Below are 24,752 nucleotides of genomic sequence, written 5' to 3'. Positions count from 1 at the left end.
TTTGGTCTGATCCAGTATGGCCGTTATTATGTTCTTATGTTTGCCTTCTATCCCTCACCTCTTCCCATCACATCCAGGATATCGCCAAATCCTGTCACTCTTCCTCTAGAGTATCATCAATATGTGTTCTTTTTCTCTGTTACCAGTGGTAAAACTTTACCCTCCCCTCGACTCTTCTCCTTCTTACATATTACCCTCTTCCCTCAGAAAAGACTCCATATCAATATTTTCCAAGAAGCTTCTGTTTCCTCCTCCAGATCTCATCTCAAATCCTACTAGTTCTTTGAATCTAGATACAACTGCACATTTTGGTACTTGCATTGCTTGTCCTGTTTCCTGTAATGGCCTTCTGTATTTGCATCTTTAGATTGCAATTTCTTCTTCAGGACAGGGACCTTATCTTATGTGTATTTATTACATGTATTTATTACATGTTTTTTTATGCTGTGTGACTAAAACTGTAATAATAATGTGACATAATAATAATTTCCATAGCAACAGACCCTGATGTCATAAAAACAATATTATAACTTTGCTGTAGAATAAATCCAAAGCTAAAACTAGTCTGTGCAAGAGAGAGCTCTTCAGTAATTAGCAGCAGGAGTAAGTAGAGTACAGAAAACTTCTAGACAGTGTAAATTATTTTGTTCTACAAAGTTCAAGTTTGCACACATGAAAATTCCTTTTGAATTTGTTTGTCCTCAGTCTGAATTTTCCCCTGGTTAAGGAATTGTCCAGTCTTAGTTTGTGCTGTCTTACAAACAGAAGATTGGGTTCAAACCTGTTTTTTATTTATATATACTGTTACTATATATAACATAAATGAAAATTTAAACTGGGAAACTTGGGAAATATGTATTTGTGTATATGACTAAAAACATGGGATTGAGCATGGTTTGTTGGGATGTTATGGCAGGCAATGAAATCATAATCTAAGCAAGAAAAATGGAAAATAGGATTCACTCAACTCCAATTTTGAAAACACAAATGTGTGTTAGAATAGTAAATAAAAAATAATTTTATTAATACATGGCTGACATGAGCTGTCTTATTTACCACAAATGTTTTTCAGACAAGTGAATATACTCATTGTTCCCGATGTACTAAAGCATTACAAAAATAATTTGTTTTAAAATTAAAGCAGATATGTAATGGTAAGACTCAGTTGCCTGAAACATTCTCTTGCTCTTCTCTGGTTCGACACATTTCCCTGAATTGAACTTGTTTTTGCATCATATAAGGCCTCAATATATGTGCTAGTTGCTAAATGACCTAAATATATAATGTGTGAAGTTGGTGTGCAAATGTATCTTGGCACATGTATTTATGTCTACAGAGCAGTCCTGTTGTCCCTTCCAGATTAGTTTACTGCAGTGCTCTCTTCCCTGGGCTACCCAAAAACCTTAAACTAGTAAAAAAAAAAAATTTAGCTGCCCATTTACTGAGCTGCATTTCATGCATGGAGCATATTTCATCTCCATGCTGGTTTCCAGTTCATTTCATGGTACAATGCAAGATGTTGGTTTTTATTTGTAAAGCCTTTTGTGGTTACAATTCTAGTTATCTGAGGCCTTGTTGTTAATACAAGTTGCATTGGTCTAACTAAAGTGTGTGGGAGTTTTTTTTAAATAGTTTTTGTTGTTCACTAGGGCAAACCCCTATGTGGACATTCTTAAAATTATATAAGCCAGGCTTAAATTGATTTGTGTGTCCGCAAAGGGGGTTTATACTAATTAAACAAAATTATTTAAATAAACCCAAAACACTTCAGTTAAATCAGTGCAACTTGTAATGTACTCAAGGCCTTAGGGTTTGTCTGAATCATAATTTTTGGCAAAAATTTACCATTACACATGGGTGTGACAGGCTCCCTGGGGTGCAGCCTGGGACTGTGGGACCACTGTGTCCCCTTAACTCTCCACCTGGGCTCTCTCTTAGTGTTTTGCTAGTGACCAGCAACAAACCCCTCCAGGCACCTTATCACTCAGCGCAACCACATGTGGAACCCCCCACACCCAGCTATATTGCATGAATGCTCCCTGAGCCACTCACGAATCACACAGAGAAAGGCACAAGCCAAATCCTCCCAGCCTTGTACCTCAGAAATATACTGTCTTGCATTGCTCAAGAAAGGATCTTAAGCAGTGCAAGTTTATTAATTGATTCACCACTTCATCAATGGAAAGTGGACATACACCAGCCTTTGTAACCTGAGCAGATTTACTCAGGCAAACTCACTGGTAAAAATAAACAGTAAAACAAGTTTATTGATTACAAAAGATACTTTTTAAGTGATAGGCAAAAAGTCAGAGTTAGTTACCAAAATAAAATAAAATATAAGCACGCAGTCTAAACATTAAACCCTATTAGACTGGGCAATATGTAGATCAGTAGTTCTCAACCAGGGATCCAGGGCCCCCTAGGGGGCCTTGAGCAGGTTTCAGGGGGGCCTCCAAGCAAGGCCAGCATTAGACTCACTGGCAGAAAGCCAAAGCCCCACTGCATGGGGCTGAAGCGCAGGTCTCTGAGCCCCGCTAGCTGAAGCCTGAACAATGTAGCTTTGTGGGGGCCCCTGTGGCATGGGGCCCCACACAATTGCCCTGCTTGCTATCCCCTAATGCTGGCCCTGGCTTTTATATGCAGAAAACCAGATATTGTGGCACAGGTGGGCTGTGGAGTTTTTATAGCATGTTTGGGGGGGGGGGTTAGAATTATTAGTATTTTTTTTTTTTTGAGAACCTCTGATCTAGATTAAGTAGTTTTTCTCACCCTACTGAATATTGCAGTTCATAGTACACAGGTTTCACCCTTGAAACCTGCGCCAGTCTCCTCTATTGGTGTCTTCAGTCTTCTGAGTGTCCTTGTTGCTTGCAGCATAGGTGGGGGGAAGAGAAAAGGCCAAGCATGGGGCCACTGTGTTCTGTTTTATACCCAAAGGCCTTGGCTACACTCAGGACTGTGAAGCGCGAGTGTAGTCGTGCCGCCAGCGCTGCGAGAGCTCTCTCGCAGCGCTGTAAGTACTCCACCTCTCCGAGGGGAATAGCTTGCAGCGCTGTGAGCGAGCGTGCAGCGCTGCAGGCTCTGATTACACTGGCGCTTTACAGCGCTGTACTCGCTGCGCTCGGGGGGGGGGGGGCGCGTTTTCACACCCCTGAGCGCAGCAAGTTGCAGCGCTGTACAGCGCCAGTGTAGCCAAGGCCTTAGTCCATGTGCTTGGGGAACACAAGTCCAAGCATGTCTGGTGGGGCATTGCTGAGTCCCCAGGCAAGGTTGAACAATTCCCCTAGTGTGGCCTTATGAATTGCAACTCCCTTGGTGAACAATGGCTGTTGATGGTTTTGACACCCGCCGAGGCATTGGTTACTTTCCTTGCTGTTGTCTCTGGGGAACTAATATCTGGCCGATTTCCCCAACTTGGAGCATGTTTTACTGACAACCATACAACGCAATCTCATAACTTTATAAGCACTAACAATATACATATTTAGATAGAACAGTGACTTTCAGCAGATCATAACCTTTCCCTTGATACCCTACATGCCATGCTTTATATGCAAGATCACAATTATATATAAATGAGGAATATGGGGGTTATAGGGCACTCCCCCAAGGTATAGAATGTCACAACTGGTTTTGTAAACTGAAGTCATGTCTCATCAATTAATTAGAATTCTTTGAGGATGTCAACAAGCATGTGGATAAGGGTGATCTGGTGGATATAGTGTACTTGGGTTTTCAGAAAGCCTTTGACAAGGTCCCTTATTCAAGGCTCTGAAGGAAACTAAGTAGTCATGGGATAACGGAAGGTCCTCTCATGGATTAGTAACTGGTTAAAAGATAGGAAACAAAGGGTAGGAATAAATGGTGAGTTTTCTCAATGGGGTCCCCCAAGTATCTGTACTGGGACCACTGCTGTTCAACATATTCATAAATGATCTGGAAAAAGGGGTAAACAGTGAGGTGGCAAAGTTTGCAGCTGAAACAAAATTACTCAAGCTAGTTAACTCCAAAGCTGATTGTGAAGAGTTACAAAGGGATCTCACAAGCCTGGGTGACTGGGCAACAAAATGGCAGATAAAATTCAATGTTAAGTGTGAAGTAATGCAATTGGAAAAAATTAATCCCAACTGCACATTTATAATGATGGGTTCTAAATGAGATGTTACCATTCAAGAAAGAGATCTTAGAGTCATCGTAGATAGTTCTCTGAAAACATCAGCTCAATGTGCAATAGCAGTCAAAAAGGCTAACGGAATGTTAGGAACTTTTAGGAAAGTGATAGAAAATAAGACTGAAAATAGCATAATACCACTATATAAATCCATAGTGTTCCTACACCTTGAATATTGCATCTAGTTCTGGTCGCCCCATCTCAGAAAGGATATAGTGGAACTGGAAAAGATTCAGAGAAGGGCAACAAAGATGATGAATAGTATGGAACAGCTTCCATAAGAGGGGACACCAAAAAGATTGGGGCTGTTCAGCTTAGAAGAGAGATGATTAAGGGGAGATCTGATAGAGGTCTATAAAATCATCAGTGGTGTAAGACTTCAAATCTCTGGGCACCTTGAGCTTAGTAGCTGTCCTCTCATTACATCATCCTAGGAATTTTATATGACCTTGTGTAGCAGATTGTCATCGCATTCTGTGGTTGCGTACGTGCCTAAAAATCTAGGCATCGAGGGACAGCTGAAATTTTCAGCTTTTGTGCCAACGTTAGCTTTCTGCAGTTGAATTATTTGGTTTGTGTTGGAGGGTTCCCATTACATGCTTTCCCTCAGCTCATCACCTTACCCCCTCCCTCACCCCATCTCTTTAAGGGAAGAACCAGTAATAGTGGCTAGACCCAGGACTACTGTTTTCAGGCTAAATTAACAGCTCTGATATTAGCATCCCTTGTGACTGACTGACTTGTCTAACATTGTGCTGTTCTAGGCATTTCCTGTGATTCGTGCCGGAGTGGATTGTTGTATGATCCACCTAAGAATTAGGTGGCATGGCCATCATTTTATTTTTACTTGTGAATAAAGCTCTTCAGAAATGAGTACAAAAACAACAAGGAGTTTGGTGGCACCTTAAAGACAGGTGCCACCAGACTCCTTGTTGTTTTTGTAGATACAGACTAACACGGCTACCCCCTGATACTTGATAGAAATGAGTATAGCATTAAGTGATCAAGTCTACTAGGTTCTGAATTTCCCAAAGAAAGCTGAGTTTAACATTTAGCCTTAAAAAGAGGCAGATGCTGTTATATCAGTATCTTTTTATAAACAGAAGTTACTAGAAAATTTGAAAAAATGTATCACATTCAGTCTACTAATTAGAGAGTAATATTTTATTTCGTAGTAGCTCCTAAAGTGCCATTTACAGTGTGGCTCCATTATGCTAGGCCCTGTATGTGCCTTGAACATGACAATGAACAGTGATGGGGTAGAGGAGAGATCCAATCGATATATACATTTGTACATAATGTATATACAAGTTGTATATAAAATTTTTGTTTCTGGCATATTTAAAAACATTTTGTAATGCACATCAATTGCACCTGACTGTGTCTAAGACTTTTAGTTGGTTAACTACTTGTAGGGATCATAGAAGAAGCTGGTCTTGGAGAGGGTAGTTCCTTACAATTCAGTTCAGGGAAGGGTATTCCTCACATAGGGGAAATATTTACGATGAGTAATTGTATTCTGAACTCTAAAGTGAGTTCAGTTTGTGGAATGCAGCCACCAGCACCATTGAGCTTTGGGAACTTCAAGAAAAGCAGTGTACATTGGAAGCACATATTTCAAGCCACGGTTATAAGAGGCTGTTCAGCTCCTGACCACCTCTGTTGCTCGTTTTCACAGCCAGCGGTGGGAGTTTTCACCCTCTGTATTTGCCAAATAAAACCTTTGGGTTTTTTACCGATAATTTTTAGTGCCTTGAGGGGGTGCTCATAATATCCCAGTGGGCACTGCTTTTCTAGAAGGTTCCTGAATCTCTGTGGCCGTGGGAGTGCATCGCACAGATGCACCATTGTCCGAGAACTAGAATTATTGGTAAGTAATTTTTGTATGCATGTCTTGTCACCTTGTAACTTATTTCCACCCTTGCAGGCGGTTATCTTCATACTTGATTTTTTTTTTTTTTTTTTTTTTTTTTAAATCCATTCCTTGAACGAGAAGTTTATTGTTGGGGGAAGTATTTCCCCCCTTTTGCCAACACATTCCAATTTTCCCTTGGTTTTGGAATTGCAAAGAAATCCCTGAATCATTTTTGAGAAAGGCGTTGTTTTCAGTTTCCAAAAATAAACAAGACATGTCTGGAACTACCAAACTCTGATAATAGAGACAATCTATTCCACTCTAATGTTTATCTCAGGGCTCCCAGTGTCTTTCTCAATTTGCCATTGTTTCTTCAGGGACCACAAAATTTCTTTCATAGCTAACTGATTACTCAGCACTAGTATCCTTTCATAAGACTTTATTACTTGCATATGATTGCTCTGTATCATCCCCTTTTTTCTTCAGTTTAAACCAATATTATTCCGTTTGACTGAGTAAAGACTTGCTCTCTTTTAAAATTATAATATTAACTGCGATATTTTAATAGCTTATTTGCTTGGGCAGTAATACGATTAGAGGGACAAAAGAAACCGTGTTTCTGAAAATAAATTAATGAAGACAAACTGATAAGTATCGCAATGGATGCTAACTTTGGACTGGTTATTACCAGAGGGTACAGAAATTGTAATAATGCTATCTCCTCATTCATTAAGGGCATGGACATGGGCTGTAAATACTTACTTGATCGTTCGGCCACATCATTGCCTATTTCTTCTCTCCATTCTTAAAGTGCAATATCATCTCAGGTGAAGGACTCATAACCCCTGAAAGGGAACTTTCAAACAGAAGAGAACTTTAAAAATAGGAATCCTTTTATAATTCATGTTTTTCAAAATTCTGCCATATGTAGTGTCCAGCTTAGTAGCAAAGCCTTTCTCCGCATCACTTGTGCTCTTGTTCTACTTTTTTTCTGAGTACAGTGTGATCTGTAAAATTGTCCAAGTGCGTGCTTGTTTTTTATTTAAAAGGTTTCCTTCAATTTTGCCAAGTGCAAGGCTTCCATAAAAACATCACTTGTAAATATATAGCTATTTTGTTGGCAAAGAGAGGGAAGAAAACTGCCCCAGTTGAGGTGGGTGATTATGTGGTGCTGATAATTGTAGCTTTTTTGTTTTTAACCAGCACGAAAGATTAAATATTGGGCTGTTCTTGAATTCGGCCTTCTTCTTTTCTGAGTGGTCATCTACAATTTCATGTGGTTGGATTTTCCCGTTCAGTTCATTCTTAGTGTGGTCTTGTCAAGAAAAGAGTTCTTGTAGTGATTCTGCAATCTGATTCTTCAATTTAGATCTCCAAGGCTCTACCCAGCTTCTGGTGCCTACTCAGAAGGTTGTTTTTGAAGTTTCATGTAGTGAGGGTGGAATCTTTCTCCGGGGTTTCAGAAGACAGATACTGGGGAGCCACCTACGCAGCAAGACAAAAGTTCATCTGGTTAGTTTCCTTGTTAGATGGTGTGAAAGCAGGAATACCAGTCAATCTAGACTGGTGAGTCTGACTAACGCACCAAATTTACATGTGGGAAGTCTTGCTATTTATATAGAACTGAAAGGAAGACAGATCTCTAAGGGCACGTCTTCACTACCCGCCGGATCGGCGGGTAGCAATCGGTCTATCGGGGATCGACTTATCGCGTCTAGTGAAGACGCGATAAAATTGATCCCTGATGGCTCTGCCGTCGACTCCGGAAATCCACCGCGGCAAGAGGCGGTAGCGGAGTTGACGGCGGCGCGGCAGCGGTCGACTTGCCGCCATCCTCACATCCAGGTAAGTCGACCTAAAATACGCCACTTCAGCTACGCTATTCACGTAGCTGAAGTTGCGTATCTTAGGTCGACCCCCCGCTGTAGTGTAGACCTAGCCTAAGTTATTTAGAACTAGGCCAAAGCACTCAATTTTAGGTCTCTGGTGTTCAAGCATCTTAATTCTTTTGTTGCTGGTGGGCAGGTAAAGCAGAAAGGTACACACTAAGTGAAAAAATATGAAGATATGTCAACCAGGAAATGAGTATAGCCATCGTTACTCAATAGAAAGTTTAAACAAAGCCTTTTTGTGTGGAAGGAAATTCTCTGTACAACATTTCGAGACTAGATCTCTCTATCAGTCTTGTTTTAAAATATTTTAAAACAACTTCATTTAGTACAGGTATGTCTCAGTTATTCAGACCCATTTAGTTTTCAAAATAAACATTTTTACAGAAAAATCACTTCTAAAACCTTACAAATTTGACCTTATTTAGACAATTACCGTATATACTCGTTCATAAGCTGAATTTTTTTGAGTAAAAAGGGGAAGCACCAGAGAAGGGGGTCGGCTTATGAACGAGTGTAGAGGGGGAGAAGTGGGACACAGCCCCTCCCCCCCAACAGAGGGAGCAAGGAGAGGCAGCACAGCCAGCAGAGACAGAAGGGAAGAGGCGGGGCCAGCATCTCTCCGCTTCTGGTCACGCTGCTCTTCCCCCCCCAGCCTCCGAAGCAGCCGCAGCTCCAGGGCTGGCAGGCTGCAGCCGTGTCGCTCAGCTCCGCCCCCCAGAGCAGGCTGTGGTTGCGCCGCCCAGCCCGCTGGAACATGCTGTGGCCGCGCCGCCCGGTCTGGCCCACTGGAGCAGGCTGCGGCCGGGCTGCCCAGCCTGCCGGAGCAGCTCCAACCAGGTCAGAGACATCCTCCCCTGGCCCTCCCCAGATAAGGTGGGATGGGATGGGGAGAGTGTGGGGGTCCCGGGCTGGGGTGGGGTAATGTGGGGGGTGGTCACAGGGGTTACTCCCCTGACTCCCAGCTTCTTTTCCCCCCCCCAAAAAAAAATTTCCCCACCAGTTGCTGTGCCGGCCTGATAGGGTAAGCTGGGACACTTTGTTTACTTACCTCAGTGCCTGGGGACGCTTGAGGTAAACAAACCATCTCGGCCCACCAGTGGCTTATCCTGATGGCCCGGGAGCCAAAGTTTGCTGACCCCTGAATTATAGGGTCGGCTTATGAACGGGTTATAAAAAATGTTCCATTTTTACTTATCCATCTTGGGCGGGGGGGGGGGGGGGGGGTCGGCTTATAAACGAACCAGCTTATGATCGAGTATATACAGTACTTGGATTCTATGGAAAAATTGCCATTAAATGGTTATAATTTACCTTCTCGAGATGTATTGATTATGGTGGGATTTAGATTGATGTATTTAATATTTATCTGTGTTTAAGCAAGGAGACAGTCATTTTACTGTTCAGATTTAAACAGTTAATAAACCGGAAGCTTCTGCACATAGAGCAGATATTTTCTAAAAGAACCAAATTGTTTTAGTTTCATAGCTTATAGTTCAAGTAGCTAATAGATTAGCATATGTGTTTTCAGCTCTTTAAATTGAAATGATTTCTGATCTGACTCTTATTTTTCATGTAAGGCAAAGCTTGTTCAACAGACTTCCACAAGTGTTCCTTACGTGTGTACACCACCTCCTTAAATCCTTATTATGTTTTACTAACTGTACCCTGAATACCCTCTGGAGATTGGTTATTTTTGTCTTCTAATAAAGTGTGAATTGAATGCATTTAAAAAGCTGGCTTGTACTATCATAGCAACCAGTTTTCAAAGTGAGACACTGAAACTGCAAAATTAGAATCAAGAATAACAGCTGAAAACACAAATGGCAACTCTAAATGATTTATGCCTTCTAAATCTTTAATTTGTGTGAGTGTCGTTGCACTGGGCAAGCTAACTTCATTTATCACCGTCCATCAGGAATTATGCCAAGAGGGCATATGGTATAGGGGAAGCACCCTAATCCGTTCTAGAGGCACCTGCCCTTCTATTCTTTCTTGATGCAGTTCCATCCCTCCTCCACATATTAGCATGTTCTGGCGATTAAAATTAGATTAAAAATATGGCCATGTCTGAAGGGCTGGAAAGCACACACACATACTGAGAACATCACCTCTCTGTAACTTCCACCACAGCTGACCTTGGGGTAACTGTCAAAAGAAGGAACTTCTGGCTCAGCCTTCTGTGTTTACTTCATACATCATTAAAAATGGCCCGTGATCACAATTTGTTTTCTTGCACACATCTTTGATGTTCATAGATTTTTACTTTGCACTGGGTTTTCTGGAATGCTGAGAAGATAAAGAAATTCTAAAATATTAATGACCAGTAATTTCATTATGTATTTCTTGTTTCCCTTGCAGTACTATGTGCAAAAAACTTGGTGAAAAAGGATTTTTTCCGTAAGTAGCTATTAAAATTTATGAATTAATATGTGTGGTACATGTTACATAAGTTCTGTACACTACTTTTAACACAGCATCATAGTGCATTGACATCTATGTGTTGAAGGAGATAGTGGTGTTTCCAACCCACTGTTCTTCAGCGCTTGTAACTTTTTAGCTGGCACTCATCCTGGGAGTATTTTTTAAATCTGTTTTTAAAAACAAACAAACAAATGAACAAAAATTATCAACAACTCCTCTGGACTGGTGTGGAGAGGGGAAGGAAGCTTATGGGTTGAAGACATTTTTGGTGCTAATAAATCTGAAGGATTTTCATCTAAAAATATTGATCTGATCGCTTTTTGGTGTTTGAATAGTATGATTGGTTGATTATGTGCGGTATCTTTTTTTAAACAAAAAATTCTATGTTTTTTCCCCACATATGTACCAATTATATTGGTGCTGACTTTAGAGTGGAGAGAGAAGTTTTTCACTTTGAGTAACTTCTCTCAGGCAAATTGCAGGCTCTCAGAAAAACTAGTATCACATACATAAATATACATTGAACCATTTTACCATAGGCAAGCTCCTTTGGTCTAACAAGCAGATACACTTTTTTATAATTAATGAGCAAGTCAGAATACATATTTGCCCACCCTGAACTGAAATTATGCACCTTCCACTAGTTTTCATGATATTTTGGAAGGGAAAGAGGATTCTTCTCAACTACGTGTGTGTGCGTGCGCACACAGATACAGAGATAGAGATATCTCTATATCGACTTCCTTCCAAATGAGATTAGTAGGTAAAGCAGGAGAATCCAAAAGGGCAGACCCTAAACTTTAAAGATAACCTGCAAAGAGGAAAAAGATGGATGTGTGCCCTTTTTTGTGGTCTTATGATATATAAAAAAGACCGTAAAGCCTTAATGTTTATTTTGTTTGTAAGGTCTCTGAGGAAGAGGCTGTCCATTACTATGTGTTTTGTATAGTGCCTAGCAGAATGGGGCTTTGATCTCAGTCGGGGCCTGTAAATACTACCATAATACAAATAATTAGCAAGGATAACTAAAAAAATCCTGCTTGTAACTTAACTTAAATACCAGGAATGTTATCTTCTGTGAATTTAGTGGACTCCTTGTTGGCTGTTCATTGGGAACTTACACAGGGTTAAAGGGGCTGAGAGTGATTAGAACCTTATATAACAAGAGCTTTTCTCCATAAATATTTGACTCCGGGATTAAAAAACAAACAGTTTTAAAGAGTTTGAATGAAAATTACTTCTCTTCTCAGTCAGGTTGCACTTGCTTGGTATATTTCATGTTGTCCTAACAGGCCTCCAGTCATCCATAGTGCCATCCCAAGTAGTCAAGATTTGAATGGCAAGTGTAAAAATAGCAGAAGGAAAAACATTTATTTTTTTAAAAAAATTTTAAGGGGGAGAAAAATGCTTAGTCCTCTTTACACATAAGGGGAAAAAAACCTTTCTTTTTCTTTGCAGGTCACCTTTAGAGCATTGTTGCAAAGCTCAGTTTGTTCATCTACTGAAAGGCAGTTTAACATTATAGTTCTGTCAGTTTGTATACATAAGACACACATTTTTTTATATATTTGTAGAGAATATGAAATATCTGAAAACTCTTTCAAAGCAAGTATTTTATCCTGAATTTTGAATATTCTAATGCAAACATCACGTTAACCTACTTGGAGCTGAAATTGTGATGATGACAGACTCCGATTAAATATGACCCTTTTCAAAATACTCAGCATATAAGAAAAAAAAATCACAGTTGTGTATTGATTATCATTTTATTTTTCTCAGTTTTCAAGCATGCCCTTTTATGAGTTTTTCCTCCCCTCCTATAGGACTTCCTGATCCATTTGCTAAGGTGGTGGTCGACGGATCTGGCCAATGCCATTCTACAGATACTGTGAAGAATACGCTTGATCCAAAGTGGAATCAGCATTATGACCTGTAGGTGTTAACAGTGATATCTAAAATACAGCAAAGGTTTGAAGCTGAATCTTCTAAAAAGCACAGAAACTCCAAAATTGCCAAATGTTCACAGTAGTAAAAATATGCCAGAGGAGTAAACCTTGTTAGCCAGGGTGAAAAATACATGCACCACAATCACACCTTTCGCATCTCAACACTACACCCCGGTATGTTTTCTAATACACTGTCTGCAATGCATTTTACAGATAGCATAGTGTTGTTTGGATTATTTTATTGTCCAACATTTTGATATTGGACTGTGCATAAAATAAAAGGAAAAAATAGTTTACCAAATTTCCCTTAGCATTTATTCTTCCTTTCCTCTTCATTCCATTTTTTTATTTCTGCAACGTAATTTGGTGTCTTTCCTTCTGTCTTTCAAAATCTTTCTTCAGTCCTAATGTTGTTTCCTTCTTTCCCTTTCTTATTCCCTTTAATTTGTGCTAAGTATTTCATTTCTATTCTGTGTAGGTTTTTATACTGCCATCCTCACCATAGTATCTGAGCTCCTTTTCAGTAGTGCAGTAAGCAACATGACATACATCTGTCATGTGTGGTTCATTCTTTCTCTTGCTTCTCCCTGGGGGAGAATTTTCTGTGCAGAAATAATACAATATTTTGTTTTCTTAGGGATTTTTAATTTTTTTTTTTATTATTATATTGTTTCTCTGCTCTCTTCTTCCCTTTTGTTCTTTCAATACGTGCTTGGGGTGAAAGGCAGAAAGAGGAGCCTTTGAACTATTTGCACAGTTTGCCTCAAGGCGCTCTTTTTAGTCACTGATTACATCCTGGTTTAATCCATTCCTCCATTCACATTGTCTTCCCTCCATTCCTGTTTTCTGCCAGTATCTGCATTCACTCCTTAGGGCCTGTCTTGTGGGAGTATTTGTATTGATCAGGCTACTCCAGTGCAGACCTCCAGTGTCGCTGCAACACATTGGTGTAAAATGGGCTTTTACAAGTTTTAAACTGCTGCATCACTTTTACATAGGTGCTGGAACTAGAGGTGCTGGGGGTGCTCCCGCACCTCTTGGCTTAAAGTGGTTTCCATTATATAGAGGTCTTACAGTTTGGTCTTACAGTGGCTCTCAGCACCCCCCCCCCCCCCCATTATACAAATTGTTCCAGCCCCCCTGTTTAAAACTAGGATAAACTGCACTGGGTGCAAGCCCTGATTTGCACCAGTGCAGCATATCTATGCTAGGGATTTGCCGCAGCATAGCTGCATCACTGAATTTATACCTATACAAATATCTCCACTCCATGCCTCCGGCTTCCCAGGGAAAAGAAGCCATGGCTCCAGCCAGCATCCTAAATCTTCAGCAGAACACTAATGTGAAAGACCTGGTTTAAAGTAACCTCAGATCTTCCACTTCCTTGAATGGTTGAAGACTAAACACGCACAATACATTTTCAGAATTTTTTGGTGCAAGATACAAAACATTTGCATTACTATTTCACTAAATGTCATTGATAATTTAATGAAACAATATTGCTTTACTGGGGAGTGGGATTGTAGTATTTTAGCCAAAGACAGCATTTGTTCAAAGCATATTTTCAAAGCTTTGTAACTGTGCCATAAAAACTTAGTCCAGAGTCAAGCTCTGCATATGCAGTCTTTTTTTCAATTTCCTAACAAATCTGATTTAAAAGCAGTTTGTTATAAGGAGAAAAAACATCTCTATGCTTTTCATGTTTAAAGAACTTGAAAATGCTTTGATTTTCATAATTATTAAATCTGCCAAGGTGCTGATTTTATACAAGTAGCTAATTAAGTGAATTGTCTAAATCTTCAGGAACTGATTTTTTTCAGAGATTTCTTCATAGCCATACTTATTAGGCATTGTAATCAGGAGCACTTGTTTTCCGGGTTAATATGGCAAATACTGCTGTGGAAATTGGTGCCAGCTGGTGAAATATATTTAAATTGGCAGCAGTACCGAAGTCTTGCATTTTCTTTTCCTCCTCTCATTCTTTCTTTTTCTTTCTCTTCCCACCCCCTTACCTTTCTTTTTGTTCTTTTTGGAAATGCCCATTAGCACACATTAATGAGCTTCTTTATAGAAAGAAAGAGTAAGGGGGAAAGGAAAGTGAAAAGAGTGTTGCCAAGTTTGTGTTTCCCACAACCTTGGTGGCTTTGTAAAGCTAGTTGTGGGATTTTTAAAAGGAGTAATGAGTTACTATAATTTGATGGTACTTATAATAATGCTGCCCACTTCTTGTTTACAATGTCACCTGAAGGTGAGAACAGACATTCACATGGCACTGTTGTAGCTGGCGTTGCAAAATTATTTACATGCCAGATGAGCTAAACATTCATATGTCCCTTCATCTTCAACCACCATTCCAGAGGACATGCATCCATGCTGATAATGGGTTATGCTTGATAACGATTCAGAGCAGTGCAGACTGACACATGTTCACTTTCATCATCTGAGTCAGATGCCACCAGCAGAAGGTTGATTTTCTTTTTTGGTGGTTCGGGTTCTGTAGTTTCCACATCAGAGTGTTGCTCTTTTAAGGCGTCTGAAAGCATGCTCCACACCTCGTCCCTCTCAGGTTTTGGAAAGCACTTCAGATTCTTAAACCTTGGGTGCAGTGCTATAACTATCTTTAGAAATCTCACATTGGTACCTTCTTTGCATTTTGTCAAATCTGCAGTGAAAGTGTTCTTAAAACGAACAATATGTGGCGGGTCATCATCCAAGACTGCTATAATATGAAATACATGGCAGAATGTGGGTAAAACAGAGCAGGAGACATTCTATTCTCCCTCAAACAGTTTAGTCAAAATTTAATTAACACATTGTTTTTTTAACGAGCGTCATCAGCATGGAAGCATGTCCTCTTGAATGGTAGCTGAAGCATGAAGGGGCATACAAATGTTTACCATATTTGGCATGTAAATACCTTGCAATGCTAGCTACAGAAGTGCCATGCGAACGCCTATTCTCGCTTTCAGGTGACATTGTAAATAAGAAGCCAGCAGCATTATCTCATGTAAATGTAAACAAACTTGCTTGTCTTAGCGATTGGCTGAATAAGAAGTAGGACTGAGTGGACTTGTAGGCTCTAAAGTTTTATGTTGGTTGGTTTGAGTGCAGTTATGTAGCAAAAAAAAAATTTACATTTCTAAGTTGCACTTTCATAATAAAGAGATTGCATTATGGTACTTGTATGAGGTGAATTGAAAAATACTATTTTTTTTGTTTATCATTTTTACAGTGCCCATATTTGTAATAAAAATAATATAAAGTGAGCACTGTACACTTTGTATTCAGTGTTGTAATTTAAATCAGTATATTTGGAAATGTAGAAAATCATCCAAAAATAGTTAATAAATTTCAATAGAATACCAATTGTTTAACAGTGTGATTAAAACTGCAATTAATCGCGATTAATTTTTTAAACTGTGATTAATTTTTTTCAGTTAATCACGTGAGTTAACTGCGATTAATCAACAGCCCTAGTTTTTATCCATCATTTTCACTTTCAGAATCTTGTGTGTCTGAAGAAATCAAAAAAGACTTGTTCAGGTTAGCAATAAATAACTCCTCAGACAGAAGCAGGTCTTTCCTCTGTAACTAGCTCATACTTTCATGAGCTCTGGAAGAGTTATCTCCATGCCTTTATTATGTAATGAATTTTTAAAAGAGATGGCATGTTTGTGTGTCTCTCATCTGCGGGACCTGAAATCCAAGAAAAATGAGTTTGCATTCATAGGTAACGTTACTCTTAATACATATATCTTTTCGGGTATGATCCTGTAGAGATTATTATTCTTCCTGGATCCTTCTTACTCTCAGTACTTAAGGTCTGACCTCACACTGAATCTCACTCATCAGTCATTTAAAAAAAAAAAAAGTCGTCTTTCTCTCCCTTCATTCACTTACTTTATTCTCCTTTATTTTCATTTAAACCCAACTTTTTTCTTTGCTCCCTTGCTCTATTACCCCGTAATACTAGATGTGATTTAAGAAACCTATTTTCTATTATTAAAATTATTTACCTTAAAAAAATAAAAAATCGGAGCTCTGTGTACTGTCCTGACAGCGTTTTCAAATGCACATATTCTCAGCTCCAAGTTGTCTAGCTTGGCAGTTAGAAGTATCTTAAACCCCAGAATGCTATCCACATGATTGTCCTCTTAAGGAGCCTTGAATTGATTAAACGAGTTTGACTCTGTAGAATACATTTATCTGAATGTGATTTAAATATATTCTGAATTCTTACTTTGATATAACTAATGCCAGTTCTCAGCTCTGCATCGCAAGCAGATGTTAAAATAAAGTAATCTTTTCCTTTGCAGAAAGTCTAGAAAAATGTCATAGTAAGAATAGTAACTAGCCCACTGCCAAAAAGGCTGATGATTAATCCCTGCAATCTATGAGATTATTTGCCTTTCCGACCTCTTCTGAAAATAATAATACGGTAGATTCTAAAGGCATCATAATGTTTACCCTAACAACACACCATTGCATGGGAACGCTAGTCTCTGACTTATGACACTGTGCTGCTACAGGAAATAGTATGCACGCCAAGGATAACAGATGGTGTCTCAATGGCAAAATGCCCACTTGGTCTCTTCTGTGGAAATCAACCAGAGGAAGGTGCAAATATGTAGAATTTTTAGAGCTGATGTAATTAAATACAGCATTATTTTAATTTTCTACTATAAAATATTTAGTTACTTAAAGAGGTTTTTTTTAATAATTGTAATAGTCTGATGTCCAATAACATTGTCTCTTGGCTACGGTGTGTCTGCTCAATGCCAAGTTTAGGACCTTTCGCATAACAAATTAACACTTACAGGCTTTTTAATGATACTGCATCTGAGTGTACAGTGAGAGGGATCTTTATGTATTTGTAGAACTGTGTTTGAATTAGGTTGCCAATTTTAAGGGAACCCACATTCCTTAAGTCTGATTCAGCCCAATACACATGTAGCTTCTGTCCTGTATAAGACTTTTTTCCCCCCAAGGCTTTTGCAGTACTGGGAGGACCAATAGTACGTTGTTTTTTTGTTGGTTTTTTTTGCTATATGTGCTCCTTAATTCAGATTTTAATGTGAGAGGAAGCAGTTGAATTTGATAAATGATTAAATTCCTTAATCCAGCTGGGGGTGTGTAGGGGAAAATCTGGGAGCCCTTCCAGAAAGAAATGGCCAAAGAGATGCTTTTTGGATGTAGTTAAATGTCAATAAAATACCATGCTTGTCCTAGTCGTGTTCCCTTTTCTCCCTTATTTTCCATCTTTTTGTGTTTTCCTTATAGCTCATGCTTTTCCCAATGCCTGAAAAATCATATTTGGCACTTTTACTGAGCTTTATATGTTCAAAGCACATAAACATTATCTAAACCTAGCTCCACCACTATGAAGTATTATCAGCTTTTTTTTACAAATGGGAATACTGAGGGAAAGTGAGTAACTTATCCAAAGCAGCAAAAGGAGTCTGTCAGATCAGGGATTTGAAATTGGGATTTCCTGGCTTCCAGTTCTGTGCTGCATTTTGTTTGCTTTTCTAGAGACAGCACATCTGGTCTGATCAGAGGTGCTTTTCCAGGAAGGAAAGTTTCCTTCTCGCCCTTTCTTCCTGCTTTACTCTCCTAGGCAGAATTCTGCAAAGAAAGTGTGCTTTGCCCTAGTGTCACGACGGTAGGCAAGTGACTTGACAGCAACCCTTCTGGATGATAATGGTGCAAAATGGATAGGCTCTGAAGGAAATGCTACCTATGGACCTTGGTGAACTAATTCATCTAAAATAAGAGCTAACCCTTTGTCTAAAACTTGACTTGAACCTTTTTGAGGTTAAACAAAATAATTAATTTAATTAACCTCTATCTTACCTGATTTTGTTTAGAGGTGGAAGTACTGAAATACTGAAAATAGCCTGTTTCCAGAATATTTCATAAAACCCTGTTCTTGTACAAAATCCCAGTTTGCAGACTTGAGATATAGAAAGGTTAAGATTGCTAACTTCTGGGTATCTTGCTTATCTGAACCATATCTCTTGAGGTTTCCTCTTCACTAGAATATTTCATATGGCCTCAATTGCAAGCATTGGAAGCCATGATGTAGCTATTGAGGATGGGTGTGTGTGTGTGGGGGGGGGGGGGGGGGTAGGGTGACCAGATGTCCCGATTTTATAGGGACAATCCCGATTTTTGGATCTTTTTCTTATATAGGCTCCTATTACTCCCCACCCCTGTCCCGATTTTTCACATTTGCTGTCTGGTCACCCTAAGCGGGGGGAAATTGAGGAAACTCTCAGGATTTGGCTACACTGGAACTCTGTGGGAGAAGAGAAATGGATTTGTTATGTGAAGAAGCAGAGTTTAACTTCTTTGTTTTAAGACTTTGAACTTTTTTTTTTTTTAATAAACAAAATTCCTAGCTAGGGTTTTATGTTTGATTTTTATTGCAAGTTGATGTGAAACAAATGTAACTTACTGTCCCAACAATGGACTGAAAATGCCAGTTCAGTCCTTAAATACCACTATAATTTTTCTCTGCCTCAATCTGCATAGTAAAAAAGATTAAGCATTGTTTCCAACAAGGTCCACTAGTGTTTATAGGAAGTGTTTTTTCCAAAGGAGGAAAAAACATCTTTCTTTGGCAAGTGTAAGTTGAATGGCTTCCTCTCCTAACATGGTACTGAGACTAGATTTTTCTAGTGCAAAATTCAGATGCTAAATTGGTAAGTAGTAGTATAGAAGCTCTTACCTGCCTTCTATGGAAGACTTGTTAGTTACTTCTGAGCCATAAAAACTCACCCTCAAATGTTACATTAGTAAAGTATTGAAATACGTATTTTTACTTAATTTTCTAGATAGGTTTGAAATTTTATTTGACGATTTTTTGTCCTTTTTAAAAGCAACAAGGAAATACTGGAAAATAAAAGGCTCATGGTGTTTTTTTTTTTATTCTTCAGTGCTCATAACTAGTTCTCACAGGAATCTGTTTTAAGAATACAAAAATAAGTATATGAAATATAGTGTAAACTGTCACAATTAATATTGTGCAAGTGAATTCCGGTCTTCCCTTCCGTATTTCTCCTGTGCTTTTCTGCCTCCAATACAGTTCTTAAATCGGCATTGTCAAGGTTGATAGGCCAAAAATCTGACCTCCCTTGAGAGTTACATTTGTCGGTCTGCTGACAACTTCACTTCAAATAAATAAATAAAAAGTTTTAACCCTAATATTAAAAAAACTAGGACTGTTTTTCCCGCCCCTCTCCATACTCACAGGTATGCAACTACAGTAACGCTCTTCCCTGCTCTGCTCTGTTCTTGTATGCAGGCAGTAAAGTGAAATCTCCAAGAATCCTGCTCTGAAGGCCTGCATACAAGAAAGAAGCAGAGGAAAAGCGTTACATGAACACTTACTTGAGTACAGCTGCAATTTAAATCCCAACAGGTAGGTCCAATTTTTAGTCTGCCAGCCTTGACAGTATCATTTAAACTTTGACCAACTGCATTAAGAACTCTTTTTAGATAAGAAGACAATACAAACTAGAATGAATGTGGGAGGGTGTATGTAGAAAGTGGTGATGGTATCTGGATGGCTGAATTGATTGTTTACTTTTTGTTCAAAAGAAGTTGGTAATAATCTAAAGAAGGCCAGAATCTGAGAGCTTGGAATGGAGCACCTCTCAGGATCTGGGCTATAATTCTTAAATTTATATTGCCCGTGATTGAAATAACTAAACAATTAGATACCAGTCATTCTCACTTAGACATATTGTCACTGTCTAGCCAGAGGGTGTTGGCAATAGTTGGTGTATCCAAAATACTTGGAAAGGTTCTTTCGAAATTGCTTCCTGTAAAAATTGGTTTGCAAATAAAATGCTGCTTAAAAGTGAACTTAAAAACAACCATCCAACCAACAATAACAAACCCTTTCAGTGTTCAGATTTTCTAAAATTTGAGAAATACTCATCTGGATTTTGCAAAGTACTCAGTAAAGTGTTTTTGTAGCTCTGTAGATACCATGTATTTCACACTGCAAGGGATCCAGCGGGTCTGAACCAAAGTATTGTACAGTCTTTTGTTAGAGATACTAGATCAGAGGCAAGTCTAAAGTGGTGCAACTTACATCCTCTTCTGGGCCTCCATGTTGCTTAAATTACACCCATTGAGATTTCTTAAGACTCTCACTATTTTATCAATGTGTAACTTTATAATGCTATTTATTTTTGCCCTTTTCAGATATATTGGGAAGTCAGATTCAATAACAATCAGTGTATGGAACCACAAGAAAATCCATAAAAAACAAGGAGCTGGTTTTCTGGGTTGTGTGAGACTTCTTTCAAATGCAATCAACCGCCTTAAAGACACTGGTTGTAAGTAGACTAAGTGCTAATATTTTGTCTCTGTTTTAGAGCACTTTTGCAAAGAGTTTTAAAAAAATTCAGTGGCAGCTCTGTGTATATGTGAATGTTTTCTTTTTGTTTTGCCCTTTTTAAAGACCTGTATTTTCAGCTGGCCAGCCAATTGCAATATTGTTTCCTAGGTAAGGAAAATATGCTGAATTTAAGGCAGTGGTTCTCAGCCTTCTGTTTCCAGACTACCTATTACAACAGAAAGTTTCAAAACACCCTTCACTCTAGAAACAAAGGTGCGCGGGGAATGACCGAACTTTACAGCTGCACTGCTACAGTGCTGTTTGTATAGACATCGCCTTAGTCATGGGTTTTCCATCTGGGGATTGCAACTTGTTTCAGGTGGGTCATCATTCCCTCTCCCACCCCTTTGTGTCTAGCGTGGAGGGAGTTTTGAAACTTTCTGTTGTAATAGGTAGTCTGGAAACAGAAGGCTGAGAACCACTGCCTTAAGTTCAGCATATTTTCCTTTCCTAGAAAACAATATTGCAGTTGGCTGGCCAGCTGAAAAACCCATGACTAAGGCAATGTCTATACATACAGCATTGTAGCAGCGTAGCTGTACCATTATAGCTGCGCCGCTTCAGCACGTCTGGTGAAGACACTCTATGCCGACGGGAGAACTCTCTCCCATCGGCATAATAAAACCACCTCCACGCGCAGCAGAAGCTATATTGGTAGGAGAAGCTGTGCACATGAGCACTTGTGTCAATGTAACTTAGGTCGCTCAGAGGGGTTGTGGTGTCTTTTTTTCCCACATGCCTGAGTGACATAAGTTATGCTGACATAGGCTGCAGTGTAGACATAGCCTAAGCCTATTGACTTTATGACCTTCTTAGACTTCAGCAATTTCATGAATGAAAACTGATCCAGTCCTAAACTTTGTATGCCTTATGACTGAGCAATTATCAGAAATATAACTCTCTCGTCACATACCTTACTTTCATATTTGCACAAACTTGCACTGGAATGTTATTAGAGTTGTTGGCTTTATTTAACCAACAGTCAACATATTCTTATTTGGAAGGTTTAACGTCATGAATTGCAAACATATAATTTGATATTCTAACCATTCCCTGTTGTGAGGAAAAATAGACCTAGTACCAGCATTACTCACTTTACACCATCTTGTCTCTCAGCTATTTATGTACATTAGTGGTATCTTTGCATTGAAAGTTGACAATATATAGTGCTTTTTCTATGTCCCAGTGCAACAAAAGTTTGTTAGAGGTGGATGAAATTGCATACCTAGAATCTTTAAGATAATTTGTTTCAGATGAGATCACTCAAAAGGTAGTTCAACTTCTAGGTCTTAGAATCTCAGGTGTCCCTTTCTTAACTTTGTTGTTGCACTAGTTTGATGCTTCTGGTGCTAATTGCCCAAATTAAACTTCCTATATCAGAGCTGTAAAGGAAGACAAATTCCAGTCACTGCCTTTATTGTCTTCAAAGATATAACTCTTATCAGAATTGTAGTTGGATTCCAAGTGTTTAACTTGTTTTTGTTTTAATAAATTGTACTTTAAAAAGGTGCATGAAGGGTAGCTTTAATTTGAAATTAGAGTTCTGTACTTGAGAATTACTGCGACTTCAATTTCTACCTGTGTAGCTTGTGCCTAAATATGTTAAGTTTACAGCAAACTTTTACAATAGTGTGGATTTACCGTTTTAAGAGAATGTTAATAAAAATTGTAAGATGCCTTTTTCTCGTTATGCTAATTAACACGGATTCCATTGAAACTGGTAAGAGAACAGTAGTAGATCAATCATAAGGCATGCCTGCCACTGAACAAAGCTTGACAAGCCACTCTTGATGAAAAAGATGTACTTACCTGGCTAGGCCAGTCAGACTTTTTTTTCCCCAGGAAGTATTCTAGTCTCCCTTCAAAAAATTGGATTATTGAAGATGAAGTAGCAACTGAATCTCTAATTTCTAACTGCTTGTAAAAAGCAACAGAGGGTCTATGTACATTGGCCAAACTGGACAGTCACTACGCAAGAGGATAAATGGACACAAGTCAGACATCAGGAATGGCAATATACAAAAACCTGTAGGAGAACACTTCAACCTCCCTGGACACACAATAGCAGATGTAAAGGTAGCCATCTTACAGCAAAAAAACTTCAGGACCAGACTCCAAAGAGAAACTGCTGAGCTCCAGTTCATTTGCAAATTTGACACCATCAGATCAGGATTAAACAAAGACTGTGAATGGCTATCCAACTACAGAAGCAGTTTCTCCTCCCTTGGTGTTCACACCTCAACTGCTAGCAGAGCACCTCACCCTCCCTGACTGAACTAACCTCGTTATCTCCATACTGATTTATACCTGCCTCTGGAGATTTCCATTACTTGCATCTGAAGAAGTGAGGTTCTTACCCACGAAAGCTTATGCTCCCAATACTTCTGTTAGTCTTAAAGGTGCCACAGGACCCTCTGTTGCTTTTTACAGATTCAGACTAACACGGCTACCCCTCTGATACTTAACTGCTTGTAGTTGTCTCAGTGGTTCAACACATTGCATTTTGCTTAATTGCTTGGACTTCTTGCTGTTTAGTGTGGAGTACATGCTCATTTGATTGATGTTCCAGATTAGCTGTGTCTGTGTTTACGTCTCTTGTACTAATATCCGATGCCATGGCGACAGTGAGTTATGGTGGTGGTTGCTCCCTACATGGGGGAAAAAAAACAAGTTAGTTTTTAATACCATGTAACCAGTCCAGTCTGACTGCACAATCTCCTGTGTTAAATGAGAAGGTAGGAGGAGAGTAAGAATTGTGAGGAGGAAAGAACTTTGTGAAGTGGGTCAGAGAACAGTTTAAAATTTATTAAAGGAATTAAATGTCTTTTTAACGTTAATTTTTACTTTCAATTTTAGAAGCATGAAAATTAAATGTGCTGTCTTAAGAATTTTTTTCCCCCTTTCTGAATTCTAGCAATTTTAAGATCGCTCAGATCTTGCTTTTATGGTAATTCAGAATGCTCCTTAAAAACGGCAAAATATTATATAGTTAACACTAGATATTTCCTGATTTTATAGATCAGAGGTTGGATCTATGCAAACTTGGGCCAAATGACAATGATACAGTTAGAGGACAGATAGTAGGTAAGTGTGGATTTTTTTAAAATTCAATTGGAACTTTGTTTTGATTTGTACTATCAGCTTCTAGATCGGTGTTTTCTGGACTAGAGTAACAATAACTATGCTTTTAAATTTGATTGCCAGAGGCCTTTGGCAACGGCTCCTTAATAACTGTGTGTGTGTGTGTGTGTGTATGTATGTATGTATGTATGTATGTATGTATGTATGTATGTAGTCGAGCTCATGCATAGAGTTATAAAGAAAAATAACAAGGCCCAAGAAAGCAAAGTAGTGCTGAAATGAGGCAAACCAGACCACAATAATACTAGTATAAAAGTTGTATAAAATGCATTAAAAGAAAACTGTCTTGAGCTTTGCCGTGAGGAGGTGACAGATGAACTCTGGGGCTAACTTCCCCTGAAAACCCAACAAAGCTGAAATTGTTGACCTTGCTTCAGGGCACCATGCAAGACATATTTTCTGTAGGTTTTGTCTAAGAATGGATGCCTTCCAAGGAGTTTTGCTATAACTGGGGTGAATTCTTCTTTGGGATAACTTCACTAATATACATTGTATTTTTATGGCTTTTTTTAAAATTGTCTTGCTTCAATCTCAGCTGCTGTGCTGTGTGATTCAGGTGCTTTGTTCCTAAATTATTTAAGATTTTTAAACATTATAAATAAATCCTTGAAGCAGGCTTATTGGAAAATAAGCAGCCACACATTTAAGTAAACATTCTTCTTTTGCTGCATTCTGAATTTAATTCAGAGTAAGTTTAAAGGGCAGCCCTGAGTAGAGCACATTACAATAGTTCAGCCTGGAAGTCACCACGCTGTGGATCATTGTGATGGGGTCTGTATTTTTGTGGGGGAGCTGTAATCTATGAATATTTCAGAGATGGGGGGAAAAAAGATTTGGGCCTCCATGTTCAGCTCCTGGTTATAAACTCTCCAAGTCGTGTACCTGATCCACCCTGCGAGGGATCTCTACCAATAGA

The 24,752-nt window shown here is 38.9% G+C and overlaps 1 protein-coding gene across 1 annotated transcript in view; it reads left to right on the top strand.

The window, feature by feature from the left end:
- The window catches only part of SMURF2 (SMAD specific E3 ubiquitin protein ligase 2), a 104,911-nt gene that overhangs the window by 34,432 nt on the left and 45,727 nt on the right, over positions 1 to 24,752 (top strand). Inside the window, exons 4-7 of the mRNA XM_065415331.1 lie at positions 10,277 to 10,315; positions 12,163 to 12,271; positions 20,500 to 20,633; positions 23,714 to 23,779. Of these exons, the coding sequence (XP_065271403.1) occupies positions 10,277 to 10,315; positions 12,163 to 12,271; positions 20,500 to 20,633; positions 23,714 to 23,779 (348 nt within the window). The remainder of the gene's footprint in view (positions 1 to 10,276; positions 10,316 to 12,162; positions 12,272 to 20,499; positions 20,634 to 23,713; positions 23,780 to 24,752) is intronic.

The sequence above is a fragment of the Emys orbicularis genome, chromosome 13, assembly GCF_028017835.1.
Source record: "Emys orbicularis isolate rEmyOrb1 chromosome 13, rEmyOrb1.hap1, whole genome shotgun sequence".
Lineage (NCBI taxonomy): Eukaryota > Metazoa > Chordata > Testudines > Emydidae > Emys > Emys orbicularis.
Note: the sequence above shows the minus strand (reverse complement) of the source record. Positions and strands in the feature narration are given on the sequence as shown.